Genomic DNA, 21,511 nt, shown 5'->3' with positions numbered 1-21,511 from the left:
CTCTTGTTGCCCAGGCTGGAAGTGCAATGGCACGATCTCAGCTCACCGCAACCTCCACCTCCTGGGTTCAAGCGATTCTCCTGCCTCAGTCTCCCGAGTAGTTGGGATTACAGGCATGCACTACGACACTGAGCTAAGTTTGTATTTTTAGTAGAGACGGGGTTTCTCCATGTTGGTCAGGCTGGTCTCGAACTCCCAACCTCAAGTGATCCGCCCACCTCAGCCTCCCAAAGTGCTAGGATTACAGGCATGAGCCACAGAGCCTGGCCTCTCACTGATTTTTTTTTAAATGTATAGCATAAGAAATAAATATAGACAGATGGGAGGGATACAGAAAGGAAAGGCTTAAGTGTAGTTCAGAGAGATTTTTTATTGCATTTCCATTTACTTTCTTGTGACTTGTGGAGTAACTACCAGGATGGAATGTCTCTATAAGCACTGGTTTTAATTAAAAAGAAGTTAAGACCTCAAAATATATAGTTTATTGCCCTAATTTATCTGCTTTTGAGTTTCAGAATATTGTGAGCATAAACTCTGGAGAGGCGGCAGGAGCCACCTCCCAAATCTCTGGTCTCCTCTAATGAGTTCTGTGAGGAGAGACTCCAGGGTGGGACCAGACCTGAATGAGGCTCAGAAAAGGGTGAATCTGGACAGAGCTGGGGTGGAGAAACGGTCCTATGTTGAATTATGATCTCTATGCTGCTGGAGTACTTCTTGTTCTGTCTTTCCTAAGCCTGTCCAAGAGAAACTTAAGAGTTTGTATAATTTTAATACATTTAGCCACTACTCTATTTTATAACATATAATAACAAACAATTTAACCAAAATTTTTAGGGCTTTCTAGGATAATTTTATTAGAAAATATGTATTCTCAGCACGGTAAAAGCAATCGAAATACAAATAACTCTCCTGTTTGAGAACAGCTCTTCAGGTGGTGACATCAGAAGTCACAACAACATAAGAGCCATCGCCCAAGTCCCCTTAACACCCCACTTTATTGTACTGACTATATGATGCTTAATTAAACCATTTATCCAGTTGCTCTAGAATGAAAGTTTTTGAATGACAGGGACCATGACTGCTTCATCTATTTTTCTAAAGGCCATATGAAATGGAGGCAATTTATCAGTCTGAGTCTCCAGAACTCCTGAATTTTTTGCCAAGGAAACTGGAGAAAGTCTCGTCCGGGTACCAACCAGGGAGATTCTTTCTACAAAAGAAGGAACAGACACTGAATGACTCATTTCCCTTCCTCTAACATGGAAGCAGAATTAGATACTCCTGCCAGCCTGACCCAAGTCTGTACAGGACATCCTGAAATGTCTTAAAGATTCCCGGGTGATTGTGAGAGGATTCCTAGTGACCATGGACTGATGACCCTATGTTGATCCAGGCAGGAAAGACTCAAGCTGATTCTAAGTAGAAAATGGAACTGCCCTGGTAGAGCTCCAGAACCTGGATCTATGTGTGATATCACCTGTTCTGATTAGCTAGCTCTTAGGTAAGAGAAAGGACAAGAATACTCTACTCCAGTATCACATTTTACAAATAGGTAAACTTATGTCATTGCTCTGGGTATTTTGTGGCTTTGATCTCTCCCTGCTGACATGCATGTTTACACTTACAGATTATGCAACCAGATTCTACTTGCACCAGCAGCCTCTCACATAACCATAGCAGGTCACTGGAAAAGATCTGGAAAGCTCAAAGGGATACACTCTGAAAGGAGGACTTTAAGATTTCTATACTGACATCTCACAGATCAGAAAATGTCTCCTATGGGTTTTCTGTATATTCTCAATCCAAAATCTGGCTCTCTCCTGTGAATCCCAGGGAGAGCTCAGCTCTTATGTGCAGATTACAGGTAAGATCAACCTGACTCTTCATTCTTTGGTGTTATAGCAAGGAGAGTAAAAAAAAAAAAAACAGTTTCCATCATAAAGTCTGCTCTAGCATATGATATGTCAGCCTAAAAAGAAAAGGCTAAGGCAACACTCATTTAAGTAGAGAGTTTATTTGGGCCAAGCCTAAGGATTGAAACCTGGGAGCATAGATTCAAGTTGCCTTGAATGTACACTTTAATTAGCAGCAGTTACAAGTGGCTTTACAAAGGCAAAAGAGAGGGACAGGGAGTGGACTGAAACAAAGTCGTTTGTCAGAAATTCTTCTTGATCTACAGAAGTAACATTGATGACTAATTGGCTATATATTTTTAAGCTATAAGGTATTGCTTATTCTAGTGTGGCATTATTAGGTTAATTTATATCTACTTGTAGCAATAGCAAACAGTTTCAAGAGGTAAAAACGTAGCTCAAAGGAGGCAGTAGAACATAATTATGTTCTCATTTTTATGTCTCTCCGGGCCTGATAAAACTAAAAGGACTTGCACTCCTCAGATCAAAGTTATTCTTTTTCCTCTAATCTCAAGACTGAGATTCAGGATTTGGTACTGTAGATTTAGGTCCTGGATGGGTGGAGAAATGGCAGGTGTTAACTGCACATTTATGGGAATTTCGGGAGGAGGAGAAAGAGGAACGTTGAGATACTCACATTTACTCAATGCACACATGTCACCCTAATTGTTCTTCTGGGCCTAATAGTCTCCAACTCAGTTTCAGGTCTAAAGACACTATGGTCACTGAAAGAGGTGAAATGGCTGATTACTGTCCTGTGAATTTTTTCAACCACTTGTAGAAAGGCTTAACCTCTCTACAAGTGGTTGTAGAGGACTATAGATGTGAAATAGGCAGAGACACAATTCTGCCTGCATACTCTGGGGGCAGTGTGCACTCTGAAGCACAACTGACTGGGTTGACTGGAAGCCTGAGGGGGAAAGCCTTCTCTAAAGTGAAGCTTGGTGGGCACCTTATACGTATATACAATGTTTGGTAATTGTGGACAGTGAGAAATATAATTAAAAGGAAAATTGTCTCCAATCCTAGAAAAACCCCACAATAACAGAACAGAAAGAAAAGTGTTTTATTGCACAATAAAACCAGAATGTGATGTGACATGAATTACAGACAATCTGCTCAAGAGATTGCAAAGACAGAAAGATCTCTATAATTAGTCCTCAATTAGAAGATTTGACAGCACCATTTGTCATGCACAGTTTATCCTAAATTCTCCTGGTAATGGGGGAGGCCATCTGTGTATGTTAATTGGTTATATTCAAAGGAAAAATAAACTTCTGACATCTTCATGAAGGAGGTAGTTTTGCAACTTACAGCCAAGTGCCTGCTGAAGGTAGGCTCTAGTTCTTTTACAGACACTGTGAGATAGGATACTATTCTTTTGGCTATTTACATTTCAAAGCAAAGGGTCCCTACTCCCCAGGCCACGGGCTGCAGCAATCCTGCTTGCCCTGTCCTGGTGGCCTGTGTCCCGTCTCTTCCCCTACCATCTACCACCGAGGCACAGCTCACAGCACACAGCTGGCAGCCCACATTCCACATGGACTCCAACTGCCACAGTGCAGTCCAGTGTCACATTAAGGAGCAGGGTCCCTGAACTGCAGGACGAGAACCTGCAGGACTCCTGGGTAGGATTGCACTTTTGCAATAATGGAAATGGGAGCAATGTTTCAGCCTACGTTTTTATTTATAATGGTGACAAAAAAATACTGCTGGATTCCCAGCATGGGTCTTGATAGAGTGCCAAAGAGTTCTCATTGTGACAGCCCAGCTCACTCAGAAACACCATGAGACACTTTTGGGTGTCCCTTCTGAAGACAGACACCGAAAGCATTGAAGAGAAAAACAGCTCTCAGTCTGAATAAAATTGTATTAAGAGGTTAAAAGCATCTGAAAGAAAAATTCAGATTACATATAATATTAGCCAAGTCAACCAGAAAATATTCCCCTGAGAAAGTTTCTCTCTAAACACCCAAAATGCACAGCCGCTCTCAACACGAGAAACACAGTGTTATGAAGAAAGGGGGCATATTCTCAGCAGAATTTCTTAAGACTTTTCTTCCATCTCTGCTGCTCTCTCATCTGCTGGCCATTGGATTGAGAATCTGCATTGGAACACATCAGGCAACCTTCGCCAGCACTTTTTGATAAAGAATTGGAATTCGACCCTGTTTACATAGTAGAACCATATCTGAGATTGCAACATATCTAACTGAAGACTATTATGATTCATGATTTTTGGGTAGTCACATCACTTGCATTGATTTGTTCTGTAAGAGTGGCATTCCTAATTTAGTAGACCATAAGAATAGACTGTAAGGCAGCGCGCGGTGGCTCATGCCTGTAATTCCAGCACTTTGGGAGGCTGAGGCAGGCAGATCACCTGGGTCAGGAGTTGAAGACCAGCCTGGCCAACATGGTGAAACCCCGTCTCTACTAAAATACAAAAACTAGCCAGGCGTGGTGGCGGACACCTGTAATCCCAGCTACTTAGGGGCTGAGGCAGGAGAATCGCTTGAACCCAGGAGGCAGAGGTTGCAGTGAGCTGAGATCATGCCACTGCACTCCAGCCTGGGTGACAGAGCCAGACTCCATCTCAAAAACAACAACAACAAAAAAATAGAATGTAAAATTTTGCTAACCTATTACTATATCTTTTTTTTTTGAGATGGAGTTTTGCTCTTGTTGCCCAGGCTGGAGTGCAATGGTGCAATCTCAGCTCACTGCAGCCTCCACCTCCCAGGTTCAAGTGATTCTCCTGCCTCAGCCTCCCGAGTAGCTAGGATTACAGGCATGCACCACCATCCCCAGCTAATTGTGTATTTTTTTTAGTAGAGACGGGGTTTCTCCATGTTGGTCAGGGTGGTCTCAAACTCCTGACCTCAGGTGATGTGCCCGCCTCGGCCTCCCAAAGTGCTGTGATTATAGGCGTGAGCCACCACACTCAGCTGACCTATTATTATGTCTATGGGATCAATTAATAAGCATGTCAGATTAATATCTACTGTAACAATTGGATAGTGTATTTTCTTTGGATATTAGATATATCTAAGTATAAATAATTTTAATATACTAGTCATGACATATATTTTTTAAATTATCTGTAACCTTAACTCAGTTATAATACTTTATATTTCAAAAGAATAAATAATTATATTAAAATTACTATTTAAGGGATTTATTCATAGTAAATATTGTGGCCTTATATTCACACAATTGTAGAAAATACTGTTTAATTTACATGGATGCATGTTGTCTACTAAAGACTACATAAAACTATGTTAATTTTTCTTAAGTAATAAATACAAACTAGCTAAAAATTCCACTGCTCAGTTCTTACACTAAACTGTTCTTGCTTTTGCAGTGTAACTACTCCAGCCTCCAAACATTACATAATCACTTAGTATCTTTTACTCTTCATTATACTTATAGCTGAATTGAATTTTATTCTTTCCATTCAACTTTTGTGTGCTCTTAAAATGAGCTTGTTCTAATCCATGTCTACTTTAAAAGACAGAAAATAAAAAGTAAAAATAAAAAAGATAAAGAAAACCTTTGCCAAATCGAAAGCAAAAGCAAAATAATGGTTCTCAGGTCCTAGACAAAGACAATCTGGTAGGGAATGAGATAGAAAAAGCATTTATTTCTATGTAAAAGAATTAAGCCTCTTATTCCTAAATTGTATTTTCTTGTACAACAGCCAGAACTATAGACATGGTTTTGAACTTTTGGACATCTGAATTTTAGTATGCACTGGATTTAGGCACCTAAGGGGTGGTTCTGAACACACTGTGTGCACGTGAAAGAAAGACTGTGGGGCAAAAAGTAGAAGAGAGAGGCGGGGGGTGGTGGCTCACACCTGTAATCGCAGCACTTTGGGAGGTTGAGTCGGGTGCATCACCTGACATAGGGAGTTGGAGACTAGCCTGACCAACATGGAGAAACCCTGTCTCTACTAAAAATACAAAATTAGCCTCATTACACATTACTGAGGCAGGAGAATCGCTTGAACCTGGGAGGCGGAGGTTGCAGTGAGCTGAGATTGCACCATTGCACTCCAGCCTGGGCAACAAGAGCGAAATTCTGTCTAGAAAAAAAAAAAAAGTAGAAGTGAGAAAGGAGCCTCCAAAAATTTATGAGTGGGGAAAGAATAAAAGGTAGCTGGAAGGGCTGGTTTGAGTTAAAGATGTGGCCCAGGAGGGACTGTACTATGAATTTTTTGTGTTCATGCAGGCAGGTGAGATTATGAACAGGGAGTCCAGAACCCTAGGTTGATGGAGAGAATGGGTTGCTGATGCAGATTCAGTGTCTGAGGGCAGAAATAAGCTAGGAGTCCTATAGGTACTTGCACAGGTTTCTGGCAAGAAACTTTAGCAGCAAAGGCACTGTGATGGAATTCCTGAGGGTGGTGCCTAGTCCTGGGAGGCGCATGGCCACATCAATACCTCCTAGTGCGTAGGTTCATGAGTAGGTAAAAACCAAGTGATGGCAGCTGTAGGGGAAGAAGGTTTGTTCTGAGAACTCCTTTTCTCTAAGTTTCCATTCCCCTCTCACCCTCGGAGAACTGGAATCACAGGAGAATGTGCAGTGTGACGGCTTGTGTGCAGGAGAACACACAGGGTCCGGTCCCTAGCCCCTGTGATGTCTTTCTTCTGACACCTAATTTGTAGAATTTCCTGAATATCAAGCAATTCTCCAAAACCAACCAGTTGTTTAACATTTTATCTCACACTACTCAAAATCAGTACAGATCCCACAAGTCCAGAGTTTAGTCCCACAATACTGTCCTTACTGCAGATGCCCATCACAAGTCCCAGGTGCCCATCTGTACTTCTGAGTGACTGTCTAGAGCAGCTACTTTAAATGGTTCAAATTATTGAACCCCTCCTGGAGTTGAATAATGTGATTAAACTACTCACAGAACTCGGCAAAACACTATACTTGTGTTTACCCATTTGTTCTATAAGATACAATGCAGGGACAGTCAAATGGAAGAGGTGTATAGAAAAAAGGAAAGTAGTGTGAAAAGATGGGGGCACAGAGACAATTTTGGTAAATAACTGTGATTACGAAAAATTTCTCATCTATTGTGTTCTCCAGGAGCAGCTTAATGAAAATAAACAGCTTTCCCATTGTGACTTAGATGATGCTTGCTTTTTTCACCTATCATATAGCCAGACACAGACTCTACAAATTTTCATCTTTTTCCCATAAAGAATCAACTGAACAATTGTCTTTAGTGATCATAACAACATACTTTTTAATCCAACTTTGCTTAAGTTTCTCTCCTTCCCCAGACTCCTGAACTTTGACCCAATCTCAGTCTGAGCAAACATACAACCTCATGTTATGTCCCTGCTAAAAAGATACTGACTTCAGGGTAAAATATTCTCTGATCTAGAGTCTGATTTTGCCACCCTTCATCCTGCCCTCCCCTCCCATCTCCTTTCTAATCTTGTTTGCTTCTCCCTAGGAAAGAAAGCCCTTGGATGCCTAACCTTTGAGGTCCTCAAAGATCTTATAGTCTGTACTACCCCCTGTTGCAATACTCCTTTGGAAATTCAAAACTTTTTAGTTAAATCTGACCTTTTTTATTTGACAGAGTCTAGAAAAAACCCCAGGACAATAACAATTCCATCCTCAGAAAGACCTTCCCAATGCCCTTCCATCCCAACCCCAGCTGCATCTGCCTATGGATCCCCAGCTTGCCTGGACTCTGTAGCTTCTCTCAGTAGAAAGGCTTCTTCCATGGCTGGGGTGAGCAGGCTGGGACACCTGCAGGAAAGGCTCCTCAGGAAGAAATAACTGGACCTTCAATAACCTTTTTTTGCAGTGTCAATATTGGCCTCAGCTTGGAGTCATTGGGCTCAGGCTTCAATTCCCAGTCAGAGTTATTCACTTGGTTTTTTAAAACTAAGTGTTTGAAAAATTCAGCAAAATTGCTCAAACACAGAGTTTACATAAGGGAAGAAAATTTTAGGCCGGGCACAGTGGCTCACGCCTGTAATCCCAGCACTTTGGGTGGCCAAGGCGGGTGGATCACGAGGTCAGGAGTTCAAGACTAGCCTGACCAACATGGTGAAACCCCGTCTCTAATAAAAATACAAAAATTAACCAGACATGGTGGTGCTCGCCTGTAATCCCAGCTACTCAGGAGGCTGAGGCAGGAGAATTGCTTGAGCCCAGGAGGCGGAGGTTGCAGTGAGCTGAGATCATGCCACTGCCCTCCAGCCTGGAAGACAGAGCAAGACACCGTCTCAAAAAAAAAAAAGGAAGAAAATTTTTAAAGTGCTTACTTACATTCCATGACTTAACAAAAAAAGCAAAACTATCCCTTTCAGACAATAAACATGTCATTAAATTATTTTATAACAGATCGTTTAGTAAACAGTCACATGGGAACACTGCTAGGAGGTGGCAAGTCCCATCTCATAAAATTTAGCATTTAAACTCAAAAATCAAGATAACAGGATATAGAGCAGAGATAGCCACTGTCACAATTCACTCTGCAAAAATCGGAACTAATGTTTTGATGAATCTACACATTTCACCAACTGACCTACCATATTTTCTTGTAGAAATATATTCATTACAGCCATAATGAAATAAACATTTTTTCCTATTCTTTTTCCCAGTAGCATTCCCAAAGCTAAGCCCTGGGATTCTGTTTGAATCGTGCCCCTCTGAAAAAAAACAAAACAAAACAAAAAAAAAAAAAACACTTGACAATCTTTCTACACTCACTCTGGGGAACAAAAAGGTAAATAAGAATTTTTAACAAATGGAATGTATGACTAAATATTTAATTTTTTCCTGAAACCTACCTTTTTCATGTCCTTTGTATATTTTCTTAACCTTTCAAGCTCTACTGATAAAATGCAATTTACAGTTAAAAAACTAATAAGTGAACAAATATCTTCTAGGTGAAAAACCCAGAAGTTAAAATGCTCATTGGAATACAGATGTGTTTGATTCATGTGTCAAGTCAGGCCATCCAACAAATGAGAGATCCTCCCACCCTCATCCTGATCACTTAAGTGCTCAGTGACCATGCTCCGGGAGAAACTATGCTATGCCCCAGTGAGGGCCTCAAGTGCATTTTTACTTTGCAGGTTCTTGCACCATCTCACTGGGTTGGGTAGTTTTTGTTTTTTGGACTATTTTCTTTCCTTCACAAATCTGAAAAAATCAAGGGCAAAAATTATTTCTCTCTTTTAACCTCAATACCACCATCTGATTAGCTGACCAGCAATATGTCTCCAAGAAATGGAAGCTGGGTTGGATGAAGGCAAACTTAATGTCTCAAGGGGTTAGCTTTTCAGAGGAAGGGTACACCAGGAGATTTCTCTCTGACCCAGGGCATCCACCTGCTCCCTTGAGAGGCTACACTCTTTAACTCAGGTTGTCTTCTGGAAGGAAAATGACTTAGAAGCTGATATTCACTAGACACTCTAGCAGACATGGCCATGGTGGGTATTTTGGGTTATCCCTAGACAGTGTGAAACCCAGGACCAGGATAAAACTGGAACATATCTGAGGACACATCACCTTGTAAAGCTTCCAAAGGCAACCCCAACTCAAAGACATTTTGGGCCAGGCGCGGTGGCTCACGCCTATAATTCCAGCACTTTGGGAGGCCGAGGTGGGTGGATCACTTAAGGTAAGGAGTTCGAGACCAGCCTGACCAATATGGCGAAACCTGGTCTCTACTAAAAATACAAAAATTAGCCGGGCATGGTAGCACAGGCCTATAATCCCAGCTGCTCAGGAGGCTGAGGCAAGAAAATCACTTGAACCTGGGAGGTGAGGATGCAGTGGGCCGAGATCACACCACTGCACTCCAGCCTGGGTGACAGAGTGAGACTCTGTCTCAAAAGAAAAAAAAAAGACATTCTGATAACATATCTGTGCCTAGGGAAGATAAAAGGAGGCACAAAGGTTTTTTTTTGTTGTTGTTGTTAATACTTTAAGTTCTAGGGTACATGTGCACAATGTGCAGGTTCGTTACATATGTATACATGTGCCATGTTGGTGTGCTGCACCCATTAACTCGTCATTTACATTAGGTATACCTCCTAATGCTATTCCTCCCCCTCCCCCCAATCCACGACAGGCCCCGTGTGTGATGTTCCCCATCCTGTGTCCAAGTGTTCTCATTGTTCAATTCTCATCTATGAGTAGAGAACATAAGAGGCACAAAGGTTTTTTACAATTATCAGAAGACGACTGTGCTTTTTTCTCATGTGAAATGGTTACGAACAGAAAACAAATCTTTCTAAAAGTGTTACCCAATGCTTTGTGAAAAAATGATTAATTAAAATACTGTGTCTGAAATGTACAGTAAAGAAGAAATAATGGTAATGTTGTGAACCATGGAGGGGAAGTTAGCATTTGGGAATGTCAGAAAGAACTGGAAAGTTAGTATTTTACTACAAGAGAGGTTAGGTTGGGGGAACGGTGACGGGGAGGTAGACTTGAGACCCTGCTTGAGACATATTTGGAAAATGCAGGAGAAAACTAGTCCCCAGTGGAGTGTGAAGATAATTAGATAGCAGGCAATTAGACCAAGGTGGCTCTGGTGCCCTGAGTTCCTAAGTTTAAAAAAATTTAACTCAAAGGCACTTCTAGTAAATTTCTGCCTTGGGGTAAACAGAATTCAGGCTTAAGCAATCACAAATCTCCAATAAACCTCTGCTTACATAACCAAAACTTTCCCACCTGCATCGTACAAATAAGGCGACTACATTACTGTATCCAACCAATTATTGAATTCGATTTGCTTCCTCACTGCATCTTGTAAAAGCGTTTCCTTGGGTCGGGCGCAGTGGCTCACTCCTGCAGTCGCAGCACGTTGGGAGGCCGAGGCAGGTGGGTCACCTGAGGTCAGGAGTTCGAGACCAGCCTGGCTAACCTGGTGAAACCCTCCATTAAAAATACAAAAACATTAGCCGGTAATGGTGGCGGGCCCCTGTAATCCCAGCTACTCGGGAGGCTGAGGCAGGAGAATCACATGAACCCGGGAAGCGGAGGTTGCAGTGAGCCGAGATTGCGCCATTGCACTCCAGCCTGGGCGACAGAGCCAGACTCTGTCTCCAAAAAAAAAAAAAAAAAAACGCGTTTCCTTCAAGCCCCTCACAATGAACAACTACAAACAATAGTTCGGTGCTCTACGATTCTTGAATCGCTCTTTGCCTAAATTTTTTAATATTTTTGCAGTGACCCCCTTACTTTTTTTTTGAGAGGGAGTCTCGCTCTGTCTCCCAGGCTGGAGTGCAGTGGCGCGATCTAGGCTCACTGCAAGCTCCGTCTCCTGGGTTCACGCCATTCTCCTGCCTCAGCCTCCCGAGTAGCTGGAACTGCAGGCGCCCGCTACCACGCTCGTTTTTTGTTTGTATTTTTAGTAGAGACGGGGTTTCACCGTGTTAGCCAGGATGGTCTCGAGCTCTTGACCTCGAGATCCGCCCGCCTCGGCCTCCCAAAGTGCTGGGATTACAGGCATGGGCCACCGCGCCCGGCCTCCACCACCCCCCGTTACATTTTTAACAGGAGAAAAGAGGGACCGGGGACCCCACAAATACAGCTCTTTGCATCCACAAATCCCGCTCACCGAGTAGAGATTCTCCCGTGATGACGCTCCAATCATCCCCGCACACGCTGGGGAAGACGCGTGGCTGTGGGAGCGGAGCGGCACAGGGAGGGCTCCAGGCTGAGGAGCCGGTGTCGCCACACAGGCAGGAGACTGGAGCCCGGGGTCCCAGCTTCCAGTCCAGCCGCCATCTGTGGCCGAGCTGGGCCAGGAGGGACTCGGGTCCACAAACCTAGAAGACGACTGCAGGGAGGCCGAGTCACGCTACCGCCGCTTCGGCAGCGGAGACTAGCCTGCTCCCCATCTCTTGGGATGTCGAGCCAGCACTCACCATTTCTCTGCTTCCAGGAAATCCTGGCGTCTTAGCTACGGGTCTGCCAGTCACTGCAGGTCGCACAGCCAAGCAGCTGGGCCTGTAGGAGCAGAGTACGGAGGAGCAGTTGGTGGGCAGTTCTCTGTGAACTGAAGACTAGATCTGCAGCTCCAGCTGCGTCAGGAGACAAATGCCCCGCCAACACCCGGAAGCTGCCCTTGTCCTCTCCAGCTGCAGCCTGATTGCCCGGTTTTCGGCCCCGTGCCCCTTATTGGATAAAGCTTCAGGCCCCGTCCCCAGTCCGTGAGTGACAGAAGATGTGACCAAACACTGGACTCAATGAGGACGGGGTGACAACCTATGCTGCAGCCTTTCCTGGCAGGGCTTTATCCCTGCTCTGAGCAGGGCCTACTCCACAGGGTGTTTGCATTTAACCTTGTGTATATGGTTATATCCATTTATAAATAATATGTTTTATGTTATTCACAAATGGAAAGAATATAATGAGAATTATTTTAGAATTTTGGATTTCATGATCTTCCTGGCCCTAGTCTTTTGAGCAAGCAGCCTGAGATTACAAGGAGGAGGTAATCCTCTGAAATAAAATGTGAGCCATGTGTGAATTTTAAATTTTCTAATAGCCATATTTTTAAAAAGTAGAAAGAAATAGGTAAAATTGACTGTAACTATTTAACCCAATATATTCCAAATATTATCATTTTAATATGTAATCAATAAGTATTAATGAAGAATATATATATATTTGGTACAAAATATTTGAAACTCACTCCATATTTTACCTTTCTAGCACTCTCAGTTTAGACCAGTGAGTTTCCAGGCACTAAGTACCCACAAATGGCAAGCAGCTGCCACATAGGAGTGCAGCTCTGACTTCAGTGGGGTAAAGGGCCAGTAAAACATCCCTTTTCTGCCAGAGGTGAAAAAACAGCCTGTCCTCACCAACTTCTCTCCTCAGATCCAAGGGTATAGGAGACAGTGCCCATACAGAGAGAAGAGGGTAGAAAAAATAAAATGTTCACAGGTAGACCATTGCTGCCAACCTGTTGCCTGCCTGCCTTCTTTCCAGAAATCAGACAGTAAACAAAGGATGATAGGGCCACAGGAGAGGGGAACCCCATGTTTTTAGATCTGGCTCACAGACTTGACCTCCAATGTTTAGATATGGAGAAAATGAATTAATGGCAAACGTAATTTGCTATTTGGCCATGGCCCTAATAATCAAGCTGTGGTTTTCTCTTTTCTCCTGTAGTGTGGGGATCGTGTAATTATAAGCACCAATCACATGTGTACGTGTCTACCGTGCATTTTTGCATTACTCAACATTATCTTATAAGATATCCAAATTTAAATAAGGAACAAGAAAAGCAATACCTATGAGATGTTCACTGTTTTCAAATAGTAGTAATCAATCTGTTTTTGAATCCTACCAGGCTATCTACACTGGGTGCATGGATTAGTTAGTTATTGATGCATAAAAACCACAAAAAACTTAGTAGCTCATGATTGACATGCTCAGCCATTTAGGCTTGGCTCACTGAGCCATTCTTCTGGTCTGAGCTGAGCTCCTTCAGGCATGTATGGTAAGCTGCTGGTTGACTAGGCAGCTTGCTTCCAGGGGTATGCTGACTGTCAACAGGGGCATCTTGCTTCTCCTCCCCATATCTCAGCCTTCAGCTGGATAACAGGGGCTTACTCTCATACAGATGGCAGCATTCCAAAGCAAAAACAGAAGGATTCAAGATCGTTTGAGCCTAGGCTCAAAACTAGCACACTATCATGTTCACAGGTTTCTATTGCCCTAAGCAGATAAGTCCAGCCACATCCAAAGTTTGGAAAACAGATCCTGTCACTTGATGCTAATAGCTGTAAAAGCACCTTGCAATGGGCATAAATACAGAAGGGATGAAGAATTGCTGCCGTTTTTGCTGTCAGTATCACCCTGCCTTTCCTTGCATATTAGGTTTATAGAATTCTTTTACATCAAAAAACTTGTCCGAAGACCCACAGCTACTAAGTGGGGACTGAGACTCTGGATAAACTCTACCTGACTCCAAAGCCCATGCGCCTCCACAGACTGCACCACTCAACTAGCTTTCCTCGACCTTCGAAATACCGAAGTGTGACACTTCTGTAATAGAAGTCAGATTCCTTTTATATTCATGCCAGGTAGTACTGTTTACCACTGGGAATAATCCCCTCAAAAAACTGCAGAAGTATTTTAGAAGGACATGAAATAGTCTGGGGAAATGGCTGAGGGAGAAGTTAAGGAAATCAAAGCCCAACAACCTTTTACTTATTTTTCATCATAGGAGAAATTTGAAAACTGTTAAAAGAAAAAACCTTAGACAAATTAAATTTAGTAGAATGTAATTGAGCAAAGAATACTTTGTAAATTTGGCAGCCTCCAGATACAGAGTAGGCTAAGAGAGACTCCAGCACAGCCACATAATGGAAGAAGATTAATGGTCAGAAAGACAAAGTGACATACAGAAAACAGAAGTGAAGTACAGAAACAACCAGATTATTACAGCTTGGGATTTGCCTTATTTGAACATGGTTTGAATAGTTGACCCCCTTTGATTGGCCAAAACAGTGACTGGCCCAAGAGTGGGTTACAGTCTGTTTACACATTCAATTAGGTTTTAGTTTACTATGTACAGAGAAAACTTTTGACCAAAATTAAATATGTAGGAAGGCAGATTTAGGCTAAACTCAATTTAACAATTCCTCCCTTTTGGTCATTCTCTCAAATTTGAAAGATAGAGCAAAATTTTAGATATTAGTATTACCCTGCCCCAGTGATAAATGTACTTCTTTGGTCTCAAATCCTACTGTGAAATAGCAGAACTGTGGGTTTTGTAAAGTGGAAACAATGACTTTGGGTTATTATTTGTTAAGAGTTGGAGTAGAGGGGACCTCCTTGTGTGGAAACCTTCTGTTTACAGAAGAAAAACGAAACCTGGTATGTTTTAGAATTAATCCTTTTTTTAAGTTTCAGTTCAATTATGTTGCATTTAGCATGAGTGACTCCATTTCAGCTTGGCTTGGTATGTTGGGGTTCAGTGCATGAGCTTAGTTCAAAACAATGGTCTCCACCAAGTCTGTTTAAAAACCCCCCATTTTGGCCGGGTGCTGTGGTGCACACCTGTAATCCCAGCACTTTGGGAGGCCGTGGTGGGCAGATCACGAGGTCAGGAGATCGAGACCATCCTGGCCAATGTGGTGAAATCCCTTCTTCACTAAAAATACAAAAATTAGCTGGGCATAGTGGCACATGCCTGTAATCCCAGCTACTCAGGAGGCTGAGGCAGGACAATTGCTTGAACCAGGGAGTCAGAGGTTGCGGTGAACCAATATTGCACCCGGTGACAGAGCAGAGCGAGAATCCTTCTCAAAAAAAAAAAAAAGAAAAGAAAAAAAAACACCTTTTTTAAAATTTTATTTTATTTTATTTTTGAGACGGAGTCTCACTCTGTCGCCCAGGCTGGAGTGCATTGGCACGATCTCGGCTCACTGCAAGCTCTGCCTCCCGGGTTCAAGTGATTCTCCTGCCTCAGCCTCCCGTGTGGCTGGGACTACAGGCGCCTGCCACCGTGCCCAGCTAATTTTTTTCTATTTTTTTTTTTTTTTGAGACAGAGTCTCGCAATTTTTTTATGTTTTTAGTAGAGACAGGGTTTTACCGTGGTCTTGATCTCCTGACCTCGTGATCTGCCCACCATGGCCTCCCAAAGTGCTGGGATTACAGGTGTGAGCCACCGTGCCCGGCCAAAACCCACCTTTTTTTAAATCAGGTTTTTACTTCAGTGAGAGTGTGACCAAAACTCAGGGCCTTAGTGCCACTCTCAGCTACCATGATTTTGGGTTTCCAGTCTCATCACATCATTCACAGGTTACTGTGTCCTCATGGTCACATATTTCTTTGAATTTGTGATTCCGGTTAAAAAGGAACCATTTGACATTCGAGAGATGGCTGCATGCAAACATTTATAGCTTTTGAGAGAATATAGTGCACGAGGGAGTGAAATTTTTCACCAAGTGAAAAATACCAAGAGTTTGGAGTATGCATTTTAGCTAGGGATCACATGAAACAAACCAACTAAAATTAAATAGATCAAAGAATGAGCTAAATAAAGGGTTTACTACTGATTTTGATCAAGTAGTCTGTTTATTAATTCCAGACAACCGAATCTCTGTACTATCCAAAGTATTCCTTTATGTGCAACTACAAGTATCAGCAACTGCACAGATACTTCTCTGTTTGTCCAGTAAGTAAACTAGAGTAATTCTATACTTAGCACAATGTTCACAACAGAATTTAAAGTCTGTTGTGTAGCCTTTACAGTAGAATCTGCTACAGAACCTATTATGGGGGTTAAATTACTAATCATTATTTACTCTAAACCATGAAAAAAGAAATCTAGCAATTGATACCCATCCAGAAGAGTGAAGGCCTTCTGGCAATGCCCTTTATACTGAAAAATTTTTATGTAACCTATGAAGTAAGTAGGTTAAGAGCAGTGGGCCAATGTTCGTTTTCTGATATTATAAGGAAAAAAAGTCCCATTAATATTTCTCACCCACATTGGCCCTTCATCTTTCATCTATCAAGGCATAAGTTTGTCCATGTATAAAGTTGGCTGCAAAATCCTCTGCAGATGTAGTATACTCCATGAGGGGACAAAAGACTGCTTTTTTATTTCTATTGTTTGTAGGGCCATAAGCAGGAAAAAACAGAGCTAAGAGTCTCATGACAGCAGAGAAGTTTTGATTCATAATCTTGAGAAAATGCTATGTTAAGAATGTCATCTGCTTCTGAGGACAAATTTATCTGGTTAGCTTTACCTAAAGGTCTCTGATGTATATAAAATTCTGGCAGGGCTCAGTGGCTTACGCCTGTAATCCCAGCACTTTGGGAAGCCGAGGTGGGCGGATCATGAGGTCAGAAGATCGAGACCATCCTGGCCAACATAGTGAAACCCCTCTCTACTAAAAATACAAAAATTAGCTGGGCATGGTGGCGCGTGCCTGTAATCCCAGCTACTCAGGAGGCTGAGTCAGGAGAATCACTTGAACCAGGGAGATCATGCCATTGCACTCCAGCCTGGCAACAAAGCGAGACTCTGTCTCAAAAATAAATTAATTAATTGATTAAGTTAAATAAAATTCCAAGAATCTGGAGACGACCTTCTGAAATGTAAGATTATAAAGCCAGGGGCTCAAGGTCCCAAAGTTCTGCTGCAGCGTGGATAAAAAGGAGTTATTCAGTATCTTGGTTATAGATTATAATGGGATTATTGTCCTTCAGTTGGTGGCCCATTAAAAGCTTTCTTTACTTGGGCAAAAATATGCCTTGGCATAATGCGTTAAAGCCTTGCTGCATTGAGCCACATCAGAATTTAGTAACAGAAAATACATGCAGTTCTATTATTAAGTGAATAGACCTTCCAATGAGTATTTAAGGGTCAACTGATGTTGTCCACACTAAATGGATCTGATTGTCATCAATCTGCGATACATTCGACCAACGTAATCCAGTCAATTCAGTTATCCTTGCTTAATGCTGTAGCATCTGTAATAATTCATTTTACAGTTTTACAACTTTTCCAGTGAAATAGGTACCTCTATCACTGAAGGTTTTATCAGAAATGTCCAATGAAAAAACATATTTTCTAATAACATTTTAGTTACTGTTGTAACATCAGCCTTCTTGCATGGGAAAGTTTTTATACAACCAGAAAACATGCATTGAAAATGACAATTGAATAAAACCTGTGTACAAATGTTTAAATGACCCATCAGATTTCAAAAATATACGTGAAGTTATAATTGTCTTCCCAGAATTATAGGTTTGATAACCCAAATAATTGTTATAAACTATGTTAGCAATTTAAAACAATCACCATACATACATGACACACACACACATTTAATTTATTTAATTTGGATTATTTTTTCTATTCCATGAGTCATGAACTGCAGAGCTTTTAATAATAAAAGCCTTAAAGACTCAGGAAAAACCAGGTAGCTGTCTAGCTTCTCCACAAGTTCATGTTTAACGGTGAATTCATGTCCTTTTAAATACCAGGTTTGTTTCTCCAATTTAGATGCATAGCACTAATAACTTATCATAGGGAATTTGACTTGAACCACAGAGCTCATTCAAATTGAATATCTAAACAATCTCAGTACTGGCTAGTTTAGTATGAAAATCTGGCAAAGCATTTTCTTGGTATTCAATTAATTTTTGTCTCGCTTTGATTAAGAGTTTTATAAGTTGTTCCCTTCATTAGAGTTCTGAGGGTTGTTACCCAGTCCAAATGATACAATCCTAAAGTTATCTGAAACCTGTATGCAACATATCTGGGTTCTTACCACTCTTTTCACGACCTCCTTAAAGACATAACACTCTAATATTTTGTGTGCTTGTGAAGTTTTTAGAAACTGCATCAGAATTAAGTCAGTAGCTATAGATATGACTTAAAATGGTCACACTTCAATATACAGTTGGTGGCCGAGTGCAGTGGCTCATGCCTGTAATCCAGCACTTTGGGAGGCTGAGGTGGGTGGATCATTTGAGGTTGGGAGCTCAAAACCAGCCTGGCCAACATGGTGAAACCCCGTCTCTACTAAAAGTACAAAAATTAGCCAGGCATGGTGATAGGCGCCTGTAGTCCCAGCTACTTGGGAAGGTGAGGCAGGAGAATCACTTGAGCTCAGGAGGCAGAGGCTGCAGTGAGCCGAGACTGCACCACTGTACTCCAGCCTGGGAGGCACAGAGAGACTCAAAGCAAACAAATAAACAAAAAGATACAGTTGTCAGGGAAATTTGGTTATATCTGTGGCCTACAGTAATTTATCAAAATAACCATAATTATAACTAACTGATGGTGTACACTCAGATATATTAGAACTTTAGAAATTCCACATAATTTGGAACAAACATTAATAACGTATTTATTAAAATATAACTTGAGGCCTGGCATGGTGGCTCACGCCTGTAATCCCAGCATTTTGGGAGGCTGAGGCAGGTGGATCACAAAGTCAGGGGTTTGACACCAGCATGGCCAACATGGCGAAACCCCATCTCTATTAAAAATACAAAAATTAGCCAGGCGTGGTGGCACGCACCTGCAGTCCCAGCTACTCGGGAGGCTGAGGCAGAAGAATCGTTTGAACTGAGGAGGCGGAGGTTGCAGTGAGCTGAGATAGGGCCACTGCACTCCAGCCTGGGCAATAGAGCAAAACTCCATCTCAAAACAAAAACAAACAAACAAACAAACAAACAAATATATATATATGTATACACATATACATATTTATCTCTATATACATATATACACATATGCATATATACCTGTATATACATGTATACACATATACATATATACCTGTATATACATATATACACATATACATATATGTGTATATATATATATAACTTGAAGAAAGTTAAACATCATTATTCATTTGACAATAATTTCCATGTGGTTTAACATATTCTATAATCCCATTTACCTCTTTTTTGGATACTGCGGAGTCCCTCTGTAACATCCCAAAGTTGAGTCAAAAAAAAGACAATTTTGGAGCTCAAATTTGATGTTGGGAAGCATGTCAAATATGTCAAAGGTTTAAAACATTTGACTAAGATAGGATCAAAGGTCATCATAAAATAATAGTCATTCATGTAGCCGAAGGAATAATTAAAACAATTTAGGGCTGAGCATGGTAACTTATGACTGTAATCCCAGCATTTTGGGAGGCTGAATAAGGAAATCTGTTGTCCTGGTTTGAGCCCAGGAGTTCAAGACCAGCCTGACAAAACCCCATCAGTAAAATATATATATATTTTACTATATATATAAATATATATAATATTATGTAATATATATGAACACAATATATATAAAAATATATATTACTATATATATAAATATATATATATGGGTGTGTATATATATGTGTATGTGTGTGTATTTTCATATATATATAAATTAGCTGGGCACAGCAGTGTGTGTCTGTGGTCCCAGTTACAGAGGAGGCTGAGGCGAGAGAATTGTTTGAGCCTGGGAGGTCAAGGCTGCAGTGAGTCATGATTGTGCCACTGCACTCCAGCCTGGGTGACAGAGCAAGATCCTGTCTCAAAAAATGTTTTCAAAAAACAAAAGACTTTACTCTTTGGTAGAGGAGACTCAGTTTTCCAATAAACAGACTTGAGAAAAACAGCATGAAATAAAATCTGTCTTTTCTCTACTCTCTTTTTCGTTTACTCAAAAGGTGTACAAAAATATTTCCTTTCTCTTATTAATAATACATATCAATACAATTTTGTTCAAAAATCAAATTTTACTTTTGTATTAGTTTATCAATACTAAAGCTATTTTTAAATAAGAACTTATAAATCTATCAAATCTGTCATCTTTTGACCACACTAGATTTCCATACATTTTTATAATTTCTTATTATTAAACGTCTTAAACTTTTTATATTTTAGTTTTATCTGCATCCTTTTTGTGCTTTTAATTTGAAACAATCTTTTAGTAACTTTAAACTGTTACCAGATGATCCAGACCCCAAAAGAGGGTTCTTGGATCTCATGCAAGAAAGAATTAGAGGCAAATCCATAGAGTAAAGTGAAAGGAAGTTTAATAGGAAAGTAAAGGAATAAAGAATGGCTATTCCATAGGCAGAGCAGTGGCATGGGCCTCTGGTTGCCCATTTTATGATAATTTCTTAATTATATGCTAAACAAGGGGTGGATTATTCATGAGTTTCCTGGGAAAGGAGTGGGCAATTCCTGGAGCTGAAGGTTCCTCCTGTTTTTAGACCATATAGGGTAACTTCCTGATGTTGCCATGGCATTTGTAAACTGTCATGGTGCTGGTGCCAGTGTCTCTTAGCATGTAGCATGCTAATGCATTATAATTAGCATATAATGAGCACTGAGGATGACCAGGGGTTACTCTTATCACCATCTTGGTTTTGGTGGGATTTGGTCAGCTTCTTTAACACATCCTATTTTATCAGCAAGGTCTTTGTGACCTCTGTGTCATGCAGACCTCCTGTCTCATGCTGTGACTTCCAATGCCTAACCTCCTTAGAATCCAGCCGAATAGGTCTCAGCCCTAAAAACCGAGTCTGTGGTGCCTCCTTTGTTTTTCCCATGGAATTCCAGGCTGTTAGAGCTTAAATAGCCACTTTTAATTAAGCTTTTAGCCACAGTGCTCTTTAAAAATCATTTAAAATTTTTTTTTTTTTGAGACGGAGTTTCTCTCTTATTGCCCAGGCTGGAGTCCAGTGGTATGATCTAGGCTCACTGCAACCTCTGTCTCCCAGGTTCAAGCAATTCTCCTGCCTCAGCCTCCCAAGTAGCTGGGATTACAGGCATATGCGACCACGCCCAGCTAATTTTGTATTTTTATTAGAGATGGGGTTTCTCCATGTTGGTCAGGCTGGTCTCGAACTCCCAGCCTCAGGTGATCTGCCTGCCTCGGCCTCCCAAAGTGCTGGCAAACTGCTCCCAAAGTGCTTGCATAGGAAAGAGCCACCACGCCTGTAGCAGGATGAGCCGCAGACAAAACCTCTCAGACACCAAGTTGTAGAAGGAAGGGCTTTATTCAGTTGGAAGCATTGGCAAGCTACTGCCTTAAAATCTGAGCTCCCCAAGTGCGCAATTTCTG

At 41.4% G+C, this 21,511-nt stretch overlaps 2 protein-coding genes across 2 annotated transcripts in view; one reads left to right on the top strand and one right to left on the bottom strand.

The window, feature by feature from the left end:
- The window catches only part of LOC100601415 (putative ankyrin repeat domain-containing protein 30B-like), a 68,027-nt gene extending 66,516 nt beyond the window's left edge, over nt 1-1,511 (top strand). Inside the window, exon 12 of the transcript XR_004026776.1 lies at nt 1,102-1,511. The gene's annotated coding sequence lies outside the window, so the exon portion shown is untranslated. The remainder of the gene's footprint in view (nt 1-1,101) is intronic.
- The window catches only part of LOC115831152 (putative zinc finger protein 66), a 31,042-nt gene extending 19,098 nt beyond the window's left edge, over nt 1-11,944 (bottom strand). The window contains exon 1 of the mRNA XM_030797761.1: nt 11,831-11,944. Within this exon, the coding sequence (XP_030653621.1) occupies nt 11,831-11,833 (3 nt within the window). The 5' untranslated portion in view covers nt 11,834-11,944. The remainder of the gene's footprint in view (nt 1-11,830) is intronic.
- Between the last annotated feature and the right edge of the window lie 9,567 nt (nt 11,945-21,511).

This window comes from Nomascus leucogenys, chromosome 18 (assembly GCF_006542625.1).
Source record: "Nomascus leucogenys isolate Asia chromosome 18, Asia_NLE_v1, whole genome shotgun sequence".
Lineage (NCBI taxonomy): Eukaryota > Metazoa > Chordata > Mammalia > Primates > Hylobatidae > Nomascus > Nomascus leucogenys.
The sequence above is the reverse complement of the archived record's forward strand: the minus strand, read 5'-3'. Positions and strand labels throughout refer to the sequence as shown.